We start from the raw sequence: 12,982 nt of genomic DNA on the forward strand, positions 1-12,982 counted from the left end.
TTTTTGCACTGTGTGTAAAAGGGGTATAATTCCATCTCTCTGGGGTTTTAACATGATATACCAGTGTGTTTATTTTTATGGCTTTCATATAGCTACTCAGCTTATTCCATTTGGTTTATTCATTCTTAGATTCTGCTAATTTAAAATGCAATCTTTGCCTGTTTTAGCTGGCAGATCTCCTTTTAATCTATGCCAGACAGTACATCTGACTCCTAACAGCAGACTTCCAGAAACAGATACTGTATTCAGTGCTCCTTGGGTACAAATGCGTCTGTATTGCATTTGCCAGGATTAAAATCACAAAACAGCCAAGTGAGGATTATATAATGAAACTGTCTACTATAAAAAGAAAAACCTAAAAACACAAAGCAATAACCCATATTATAATGCAAATATCTCCTTCCTGCCATCTATAATGTATGTGTAATAATGCTCAGACATACATTAAAAATCCATTATTCCCCAATCAATAGCAGCTAACTGGTTAACACCTAAGACTGTATAAGAAAAACCCCAAGTAATCTAGCGTAACCTTCACTATCCTACAAATTAGTCAGCGATTCGCTGCTAGTGTGCAAGTCACTGGAAGGACTACACAGAGTGCAATAAAGCCCAAGGCAACAGCTTCACATAAATTTATTCTTCAGCCATAAATTGTTGATTTCAGATTTCAGGAAGACTTTTTTGCAGAGTGTTATGAACCCCAAGGATCCTGGGCTGTGTTGGATTCATTTTCATATCGTATGGGATTTTTTTGTACTTAGAAATAAATACCCAATGTGCAGCCACTGGAGTCAGATCTATTTACCTTGCTCATGCTTGACCCAATACACCAAAGCCAGAGCCTCTTTCTTGTAATGCAACCTTTGCTTACGGACTAACATGGAGCTGTGTGTAACTTCAATTTAGCTGAGACTTGAGGAGAATATTAATGATTCACAGACAGTCTGAAGGTGCAGCAAAAATCGTTATGTGAGCTCAGCCCAGCACACAGGAGACAGGACTCATGTCACACAAACTGCAGGTTTATTCGCTTGGCAGAAAATGTAATGCTATAACACAATAGTATATATATATATGACTTTGCAGAGGCATTATGAGAATGTCACTCAACTTAGAAGGTGCTTTATATGAATCACACTCTAGTCCAAATCATGTGGCAGCCCTTTACTCTCCTCTGCTTCATCTCTCCAAAGCATCATACAGACACAATCACACAACTGGTGCAAAGAGCCCTTGCAGATCTGAGGACAAAGGACCAACAAAACCAAAAATCAGCTATAGTGGGAGACCAGACCAGGTGATACTCCAAAAATAAAGCACATGCTGCCTAATTCCCCCATCCAAATACCTGTGTACTGGCTCCTGTAACCACGTGCAATGCAGTCTATAGGAGTGAGAAAATCATAGTACTATATAAAGGTGCATTTCAGGTACTTCATACAGAACGATGTTGGCAGTATCTAATAGTATTGCAATCACATTATAGGCATATATAGATATAGAGCCTCCTGCATCTATAGACAGCAGACTGTGAAGGGCACAATAATCATTTAGCAAGATCACATCCTCTACTGCGGTGACAGTCAGGGGTGAGACAAAGTTGCAGAATACGAAGTGGGAAGCATTGCAAGGACCTACCTGGGATAGCTAAACTTGTAAGTGGGACCCTATAGATCCTCTCTGGCAAATTTGCCATCCACTCAGCGTATTGCATGTCGCTCTTCCCTTGGGATGAAGCCATTGTGCTCTCTCGTTCTCTCCCTGGCTCTGCTGTCTGTCTGACTCTTCTGCCTGCCTGGTTCCTTCGGCTTGCAGTGTTTGCTCCGGAGTCTAGCCTGCTCTCTGCACCACACCCACAGGATGCTGGCGCACACACACATGCTAATTCCCCATCATTATCACTCAGTAGCGTACCCCTGTCCATGGTGCTGGGTGCATAGTGGCCGTGTGCAGGCTCTGCTCTATAGCTCATCTATAGCCTATAGCCTATACCTGGCATGCATAGTATAATATTGCTGTAAATGCACATTACACACATGCTTATTCCCCATCACCATTACTCTGTAGCTTTCCTTCACAGTGCATCCTACATTATGGCTGTGTGCAATACCTGCTATATAGCTCATATATAGCCTATACCTGGCATGCATAGTATAATATTGCTGTAAATGCACATTACACACATGCTTATTCCCCATCACCATTACTCTGTAGCTTTCCTTCACAGTGCATCCTACATTATGGCTGTGTGCAATACCTGCTATATAGCTCATATATAGCCTATACCTGGCATGCATAGTATAATATTGCTGTAAATGCACATTACACACATGCTTATTCCCCATTATCATTACTCTGTAGCTTTCCTGTACAGTGCATCCTACATTATGACTGTGTGCAATACCTGCTTTATAGCTCATATATAGCCTATACCTGGCATGCATAGTATAATATTACTGTAAATGCACATTGCACACATGGCTTTATATGGATCAATATAAACCTGAGTGCTCCTACTGTGTCTGTATCTCCTGTATTAGTAACAATAAGGTAACTGTCAATATGTAGGTGTTAAGCTCCCAGTTACAGGTTTAGGCAGCTCAGCCTCGATGTTTTGCTGGATAACAAACACATTACTCACTTCCAACTACTGTATCTAATAATAAATCAGTGATATCGTGTCTGATGTCTGATATACTACATGTTGTATGGTATTAAAGCCAAACTATTAGACTTAACACAGTATGTTGTTACATAATGGGACTTTATTCATCTAATTACTATGAACTGTGAATTAAACATATAAATAGAACTTCTGGCATGTTGGTCAGCTACACTGCTCATTACTACTCTACAGTTTAGGGAGGTAGTCGGCATCTTGGCGGTCTGGATGTCGGCGGTCATGATCACGACGCCAAAATCCAGACAGCAGTTGAAATCCTGGCTCAAGAATCCCGACTGCCAGCACTACGGGGAGGGTTAAAGTTAGGCCATGCGGGTGGGGGTGGAGGGTTAGGTTTAGGCTGTAGGAAGGGTGGTTTAGGGGGAGGGCTAGGGGGTTATGGTAATTACGTGCATGCGTCAGGAACTCGTACCCAACCCTATAGTCTATACCAGTGTTTCCCAAACTCACTCAGGGAGAACTAGAGGTGCATGGTTTCCATTTTTCCTAGTTGGTGCACAGGTGTATTCATTAATGGTTGACACATTTTAAAAGATCCACAAGTAGAGCTAATTATTTCACTTGTGATTCTGTGAGGAGATTTGGAAAACATTCACTGTTAGTGCTCCCTGAGGAATGGGTTTGGAAAACACCGGTCTATACCATTGATTAATGTTTGGGAGAGCACTGTATTGGAGAGGGAGAGGGGGGAGACAGAGAGAGAGAGAGAGAGAGAGAGATGTCTATTCTATATCTATCTATCTATCTATCTATCTATCTATCTATCTATCTATCTATCTATTATCTATATATATTATCTATACACATATGTAGTACTTAGAAAAGAAGGCACTCTAAAGGGACTTTAATATTAAACTTATCTTATGGAAAATGCATTTTCATCCAGGACATTAGTCCATAGTTAGGGCGGGATGTACTAAGCATCGTATTCGCAATGCGGTAGATCCCCCCTGACTTCGGGTACATACCGCTGTTCATGACCGTGGTATGTACCAAGAATATCGCAAAGGACAGCTCTCCCGATAAGAGCTGTCCTTTGCCATGGCTTGTCCTTTGCCCTGGCCCCGGACAGAGTGACTTCCAGGTTTAACACCCAGAAGTCCCTCTGGTGTCCAAGGCCGTGGGCCCGGGGGGTGATAGGAGGGATCTGATCTGATCCCTCCCCACCTGGAGCGTCCCGATAAGAAGTCCATAGGCTCCTATTGGGTAACATCACCTGAAAGTGGTGTTACCCATCAGGACAAAGCGCTGGAATGCATCGCATTCTGGTGCTCGGTGCATTTGGGGAATGCAGTAAAACCCCTGAAAACATCATTTTTGCCCTTCGTACATACCGGCCTTAATGAGAGGTTCAGATACTGAGGGCCTCATTCAGAGGCGGTCGTAGGATGCAAGCGGTCGCTCAGAAACAGGGCGGCCGCTTGCATCCTGAACGGCCGCCTCCTTGTCGGTCATTAGGCTGTGGGTTAACACCCACAGCTCTAACGACTGCTAAGGGAGATGGTTGCGATGGTCAAGACCATCGCGACCATCTGGGCTTACGACGAGACCCTAGGGTAGGGTCTTGTCAACCTTAAGCCCCAGGGAACTTCCTGCTCTGTTTGAGCAGGAAGCTCCCCACTGACATCACTGATAATGTCAGTGGGGACGCCCACAAAACGGCAAGCGTTCCGAAAGGAACGCCTCCGTTTGGCCGGGCACGCCCCCTGCCCACCCAGCAAATGGAGCGAGCTGTCAATCAACATCGACAGCTTGCTCCGTCTGCTTCGAGCCCGCTAACGACGGGTGATCCGTCGTTAGCGGGGGCTCGCGCATGCGCACGACGGAGGAGTCTCCGTTGTGCGCATGCCCTGTGGACCAACATCGAGTTGGTTGCGAGCGCTCGGCGCTCGCGACCGACTCTGAATAAGGTCCTGAGTCCCTGCTTGCTCCTGCTGAAAAATAGCAGGGCATATACATATATGTATATATATATATATATATATACCATAAAGCAGATGGATGGCAATCCCAGCTGATGACTTAACGGTAGTCCAAGCGTGCTTATTATTAGTCATTAGCTGTGAGTGCCGTCCATCTGCTTTATGGTGTATGCTACTATACAGAAAGGGCACCTGGGCGCAGCTGTTACTTACAGCACACTGGAGTGCTGGGCATTGTGTGGGTAATATATATATATATATATATATATATATACACCATTCATCCATAACATTAAAAGCACTGACAGGTGAAGTGATTGACATTATCTTGTTATAAAGGCACCTGTCAAGGGCTGAGATATATTAGACAGCAGGTGAACACTCAGTCCTTTAAGTTTATGTGTTGGAAGCAGGAAAAATGGTCAAACATAAGGATCTGAGCGACTTTACAAGGGCAAAACTTTGATTACTAGACAACAGGGCATCTCCTAAACAGCAGGACTTGTTGGGTGTTCCCGGTATGCGTTGGTTATTACCTACCAAAAGTAGTCCATGGAAGGACCATCGGTGAAACGTTGACAGGGTTTTTGGAGCTTAAGGCTCATACACTATATTACGTGAGCTATGATACACTATATTGCATGAGCTATAATACACTATATTGCGTGAACTATTATACATTATACTGTGTGAGCTATGATACACTATATTGCGTGAGCTATGATACATTATACTGTGTAAACTATGATAAACAATATAATCCGTGAACTATGATACACTATATTGTGAATGCATGTTGATGATGGATCCTAGCGATAACAATGTATAGATGAATAAAGGAAATACAGTACAATTAAGTTCTTCAGAAGAATTATCATCTTGGTTGAGAAGTACAGGCCAGGCTTAGGTGAGCTGCTGCAGAAGCTGGCAGGTCATGCTGAAATTTGTAGTGCAGCAACAGCTCGTAGAGCTACAGGTTGACTATGTCTACGCTGCATGCAGATTGTACAGCTCCTTGGCTCTGCCTCACACTATTGAATAGACTACATTAAACACCTGGTCGAGTAGAATTTGCAGTTTGCAAGGCAGTGATCACCCAACATGAAAGTCACGTTAATGAACAATGACATGTAACAGCTGATGCATACACTTCCCTGTTAATTTTCCATGTATAATATCATCATTACTACTCTGTGTTAATTGACATACCACTGTCTGCCTTTCATTTATTTATAAATACCATGCAAACATGTTACTATTTTCTATCCATTATGAAGTTATAATGTCACATACTGACAAAGTACTGTATTTGCAGCCAGTCACATGGACTTGCATTGTCTTTACATTTGCATTATATACAATAAAATACAACATAGCAAAGTAACCCCTGTTGTTAATGAAGACATTGTACTGTAGGCTGCCGTAATCTCCATTACATGTCACACAGCACATCCTCACTCATAGGGAGCAATCTAAGCCTGTGGTTCCTAGGCAGTGCTGAACATGCTTCTGTTGTTGGGTAATATAAAAGTCTCACTACTGGGAAACTACATCTCTCTTTATTTAATATATTGTCCTTGGTATCAAGCTAGATAAGCAGAGCCTAATACGCTAGACATGTGAATTGCTTGAGAGGAATTATTAAACTGTTCCACTATTAATTAATAGGTTGTATGCAGTAGTTCATGTTTGCCATCTGTGAGATAATGATGTGGATGGAGTGACTGTTTCCACTACACAGTATAACAGAAGGAACCAGTCCCTGATGTGCACTGTCCCACACTGTGGTGCTGAAACAATGTAATCTCTACATAATAGAGGTAGAGGTCATAATCTTCATCAGTTGAGGTCATAATCATCATTCATTCAATGAGTTGGCTTTCCTTTGCGAGCATACGGCGTGATTCACTACCGATTGCAATTGCGATTATGCAAGAGAATGGCCGATTGTTGCATTCTGCGCATGTCCCTTGGTTTTATTACTATCACCAGGGCCGCAACTAGGGGGGGACTGGAGGTGCACGTGTACCTGGTGCGCCGAGGCACCCACCGCAAATGTACTCCAGCCCGGCGCCGCAGGGGGGCTTCAAGCTGGACGCCCGCTGAGATTATATTACCAGTGGGTGCCCGTTTTCTTCCCTGCAGCGCCGCTGTAACCAGAGACTGGAGTTCTCTCCTGAACACCAGCTTCCGGCTCTCCCCATGGGCACTATGGGAGAGATCTGGGAGCGAGGTTTAAGGTAAGTAATGTTTTTTTTGTGTGTGCAAGCGGCACTACAGGGGCATTACTATGGGGCATTACCATGTGGGCACTACTACAGGGGCATTACCATATGGGCACTACTATAGGGGCATTACTATGGGGGCATATTACTATATGGGCACTACTACAGGGACATTACTATGGGGGCATTACTATATGGGCACTAACTACAGGGGCATTACTATATGGGCACTACTACAGGGGTATTACTATGGGGCCACTACTGTATGGGCACTACTACAGGGGCATAACTATGGGGGCATTACTATATGGGCACTACTACAGGGGCATTACTATGGGGGAATTACTATATGGGCACTACTACAAGGGCATTACTATGGGGACATTACCATATGGGCACTACTACAGGGGAATTGCAATGGGGGCATTACAATATGGGCACTACTACAGGGGCATTACTATGGGGGCATTACCATATGGGCACTACTACAGGGGCATTACTATGGGGTCATTACTATATGGGCACTACTATGGAGGCATTACCTCAAGGGGCATTACCATAGGTGCGCTGCTGAAAGGGGCATTACTATAGGGGCACTGCTGCAGGAGGCAATACTATAGGGGAATTACCAGGGGGGGGCCACCAAATTACTGTCTTGCCCCGGGTGACAAAAATCCTAGTTTCAGCCCTGCTATCACCCTAAGGTTAAAGACCTAGGGCTGGTTATGATTTTGGATGGAGCCCACACCATCTTTTTTAATTTTGCAAATGTATACATATTTTTTCATATACTGTAAAAGCCGGTGTTCATATACAGTAAGAAGCTGTGCTTACAAACCGCATTGGGTTTGTGTCGGATTTGGAACAGATAAGCAACAGGATAGGGGCTTAAAAACTGATGGACATCGACAACAGATTCCAAAGCACAGCAAAAACATCTGCTAAATATTGTTATCACCAAAACTATGGGAAAAGCCCAACTTATTAAATATACCACACAGACACACTATTATAACTAGAGGCTTAGCCTTACTCTGCAAGTAAGGTACGGATGGGTAAAGGCTCTAACATTGAGTCCACATGGCAAACATGCAGTGTCTGATCTGTGCCCATCTCCTTACGCTTCTCCCAATTGTTTACTCTGCTATCCTTCAGGCTGCAGGAAATAGAGGGATTTCACCTTTACTCACAGTCAGGAAGGTCAATGGCCCAAAGAGGACATCTGTCTGCAATGCCATCTCTGTTGTCTATTCCTACTGGACCCCAGGATACCTGCAGTTACAGTGGCAAATGTAGGATTTCTAGAGGGGGGTTTCCAAATGCCTGATTTTAGAGTGAGTGTGGCCAGTCCATGAAGAGGGTATAATTACCACTTATCCAGCTTTAATATGCGGTCATACAAAGTGTATTGTGTGTCATAATTCCAGCATATACAGGACCAGCGATCACAGTAAGCCATTAGATGCGGCAGTAGGACCATCCTGCTTGCGTTGAATATTTTTATTTTAGATGTGAGCACCATTCCAGGGCATGGGAGCAAGTCCGGGAGTTTGGGGGAGCAGCAGAAGAACCTAGCACTTCCCTGAACATATATGTAAATATTGGGCTCTATAGCAGTGCATCACTAACGGTGCATGTTTTCCAAATCTCCTAAATGGTGCACAGGTGTATTTATTACTGGCTGATACATGTTAAAAGATCCACAGGTGGTGCTATTTATTTCATTTATGATACTGAGAAGAACATGCAGCGCTAGTAAAATTCCATTATATTACTATTCATGGTGTGGGCTGGGGAGGGGGGTTTCCAGGCAGATGGAAAACCCCCCTGCGTTTGCCTATGAGTTACACTATGAGGCGCATAGAACAGACTTGTTTTAAAAACATAATACTCAAGTCTATCCAATCAGATTATTCCTGACAACTTCACACTGCATTGTTTGTATTAAAAATTCTCAAGATTGACAAATCCAGGCCCCAAAGCTATGGGTGTCCTGGGCATAGGCATGTGCAGGCTCAGGACAAGTGGTGTGTTACGATATCCCCCCCTCCTAAGGACATATGCTGATCACCCTACACCCCCCCACCCACAACCCCCAGGAAATAGACAATTTGCCCTATCTGTCCTGCCAAGACATTGATTACTCACCTGGGCAGCAGTCAATGCTTTTATCTCCTCCCTGCATCTCAACCGACTCCCAGGGAAGAGACAGCCTCGTTTTGAATCAAAGATGGCCAATGTGAAACTGCTCTATTGGATATTTATTAATTTATTTATTACCAGTTATTCCACAGTGCTTTGCAGTGAATATTTGGCAATTCACATGTGTCCCTGCTCCAGTGGAACTTACAATCTATTCTCTACCACATGTACATGCACACACACACGAGGGTTCATTTCTTAGTCAAGAGCCAATTAACCTACTAGTATATTTTTGGCTTGTGGGAGGAAACCGGAGCACCCAGAGGAAACCCATGGTGCACGGGGAGAATATAGAAATTCCACACAGGCCGCGTTGGAAATCGAACCCATGACCTCAGTGCTGTGAGGCAGTAATGCTATCCATTTCACCATCTGTGCTGCAGTTTTGCATCGGCCATGTTGGATTAAAAATAGGCTGCCTCTTACCTGGGAACTAGCTCATACGCGGGGAGGAGGGGCTGAGGCTGCCTTAAGGGTGAGGGGGCACATGCCTAGGATCTTGGGTATCGGACCAATAGTTTTTAAAGATAGAGGGCCTGATTCTTAGTCAAATGCATGTTCAAAAGCATACACATTTAGCGATTCTTAGCAAACACACCTTGTGAAAGAGCATTTCTGGGTGTCAATTGTGCAGCTACCTTGCAAACGCACACAAAAGAAGTTTTGTGCGAGCATATAGCCAACAGGACTTCAGACGGGTACCATGCACAATATAAACAGCACTGCACTTACTGGAGCTGCCAGTCACGCCCCCTTCTGTGTGATGTAATGACATCATGCACACAATGTCATGACTTTGAGCATTCAGTGGGCAGGGCCGGCACAGGGCGCAACCGTAGCCTGTTACGACTCTGGTAGCCAGAGTTCTGTGCTATTGAGAAGTGTGTATGCCATCGGGATGCCTATTTCTGACAGATCCCTTGCATCTAGCATGGGGTAGGTATAAGTGGCGATACTAATGATGACCGTTGCGACTTTAGACGGAAAACAGCGGACAATTTGACTATAAAGATGAAGCCGTACAGATACTGGCATTAGCTTAAGGTTAGCAAATCTTTGTGCGTACTCAGAATCAGCCCCAGAATGGTTTTCATTAAGTACGGTATGGGGATTTCCACAATTATACTTTCAGTTAGTACATCAATCTGCTTTTAAAAAAAAATGGAAGTGCAAAAGCTTTATTCACTCTTTACTAATTTATGGTAATATTTAAATGAAATAAAATTAAACAAAACAATTCCACTTGCAATATACTATTCCTTTATCACTTCTACATAATTCTTCATTGTTATCTGCAGTAAATTGTAAGTTCTTGAGTATAAAGTTAAGTAACCTGTATTTTTTCACTGTTTGTGTGTAATTGTACAGAATATAGTTTAAATTAAATTTTAAATAATAAAAAAAAATAGCAGTCATCTATAGCATAAAATTGTTGTAGAAATGTTTTGGCATAATATTGTGATTTGCTGCCTTTTACGGATATATGTAAATAATTTACTGGATTTTATATCTTGGATCAACATATCTTTCTCATTCAATACATTTTAATAAAGCTTTATGATGATAGCTGACCCCATATGGTGATAATTATAGTGCACATCAAGAAAAAACACTTATCAAAATAAGCAAATAACCTAAGCTGGAAATAGACTACTATGCATGCTGATAAGATATATATTCCACACTGCAGCCATCTGGAATCCTCATCTGTTATAATAATCACCTCCTAAGATGTTACAAATAGAGATTGATTTTAAAACACCAATGGGAAGACTTACTGATAAAGCAGTGACTGTGGGGAACCTACAGTAGGACATTGGTCACTTGTAAAATATCCATTGAGTGTGCATATATTTTATACTGTGTTGGTGATGGATACAGCTTCTTGACACATACAGTATGTCAAAGTCCAGTTTAAAAGTTAATGTACAAGGAATATATATGTTATCACATTTTATAGCAAAAAATAATTCAGACAGGATAGTGGTCGCTTATTTGTCAAATAGTAAAATAGAAGACTATGTATATCCAGATCTGTATTAGTCATTTAACTGTTATGGTACCAATTGTGGATGTTTTGGGTTCTGGACTCATTGCAAAGAAAGAATGTGAATTAAACATTTACTAAAAACCAGTGACATCACTGTGGCATGTAATTACGGTCATTTGTCAGGTCCTCTGGGAAAATATGTGGTCCACTTAAAAGATCAGTAATCTATATAACACTACTACTACTACTACTCCTGCTACTGTAACTACTAATAATGATAATAGGTACACATATTAATAATAATAATAATAATAATAATAATAATCATAATCATAATAATAATCATAATAATAATTCTATGAATAATATTATTTTTATTATTCTTTTCTTATTAATATTATTGTTGTTTTGTGGTTGTTATTATTGTCTCTTTGCAGGATAAAGAGTTGAGGAGTGCATAAATAATACATAATAAGTAATAACTGTTAGTTTAGGAGCAGACATAGTGAAGGATCAGACAGTCTACTCATAAGATAATAAATTTCTCTACTTGCAAATCATAATATAATAGGTTTCTCTACTGGCAAATCATAAGATAATAGGTTTCTCTACTAGCAAATCATAAGATAATAGGTTTCTCTACTGGTTAATTGGTGTAAAAAGTAAAAAGTAAATGATGAACACAAGTTAATTTTGGAAGACACTTTGTTCTTTGTTTATACCTCCATCTGCAATTTTCAGGCATTTTCCTTGCTATTATTCTAATAATATTTTATATTTATTTTAATTTAATGATTTATTATATTGTTTCATTTTTTATATTTGCACTGTTATTTTTAATTTATATTTATTATTTTATCATCATTTTTTTATTATTTTATTGTCACATTTGTTTATTTTTTACATCATTATTTTTTTAGCACATTAATTATTCATAACATGATTATCACCTAAACATCACACAATTATCATTCTATGTTGACCAGATCTATTGTCATCATTGTATATTTTTCTTTGTAATTATTTGAATCATACCATACATATATTTTGTGATCAGGAAACTAGATCAGGTAGCAGTCCTGATTTTGGTGCACAATAAGGGTCACCCATTGACATACTCAGATATTTAGAACACAAGTGGGCTTGTGCAGAGTTCTGCATATTTTCGCATTGTGCATGGTCAGAAAATTAGCACATGCAAAGAAAATTCACAGCGAGACAGATTGTCATCGTATTTACAATACATCTGTATCAGCCTCACAACTCTTTCATTGTAAGAAATGCTTTTAAGATATTGGTATAAGGTCATAATGTCATCATTCACAATGTCAACAATGACAGAATGTCGATATGAGATAATGTCGACATTGTGAATGTCGACAACAGCATATCGATAGACTATTTTTGGATCAGTTAAGTCTTAGGCTGCGATTTGTTGATATGTGGAGTGCGCTCCTGTGCTATCTTCATGATGCTCCTTTACTAAAACATCAGTCCTTTACTAAGACGGGCGCCGACAGCGCTACTGTGCAATTGCGACACCATCTTGTCACTGTATTTGAGCACCACAGTATTGCACGGTCATGTAGCATTCATCTTCAGGGAGACCCCTTTTTTATCCTATACTGCTTTTGTACATACACAACCAGATGGTCTGCTGTATGTTCCGCTCCTACTCTGCTGTCTGCTGATGTTACTGTGAGTACAATTTGTGCACTGCAATAAACCTTAACCTCTGGTTAAGTCTCACTGCCTGATCTGTCTCAAATACTGATTCCACTGGTGTCTACATTTATTCAACTTGTGTATATCACAAATAGTACACACATATTAAAACAATTATGGTTAGGCATTGGGTTAAGATTAGGTTGTTATTAGAAAAAAAAAAAATCCCCCTGGGTCACTACAAAAGACCAGCAATAATATTTGAATACTACATGATAATAAAAATCCAGAG

At 41.1% G+C, this 12,982-nt stretch overlaps 1 protein-coding gene across 1 annotated transcript in view; it reads right to left on the bottom strand.

The window, feature by feature from the left end:
* PLCXD3 (phosphatidylinositol specific phospholipase C X domain containing 3) overlaps positions 1–1,759 on the bottom strand; it is a 107,618-nt gene extending 105,859 nt beyond the window's left edge. The window contains exon 1 of the mRNA XM_088455237.1: positions 1,642–1,759. Within this exon, the coding sequence (XP_088311363.1) occupies positions 1,642–1,744 (103 nt within the window). The 5' untranslated portion in view covers positions 1,745–1,759. The remainder of the gene's footprint in view (positions 1–1,641) is intronic.
* Between the last annotated feature and the right edge of the window lie 11,223 nt (positions 1,760–12,982).

Source organism: Taudactylus pleione, unplaced genomic scaffold (assembly GCF_031769625.1).
Source record: "Taudactylus pleione unplaced genomic scaffold, aTauple2 ptg000647l, whole genome shotgun sequence".
Lineage (NCBI taxonomy): Eukaryota > Metazoa > Chordata > Amphibia > Anura > Myobatrachidae > Taudactylus > Taudactylus pleione.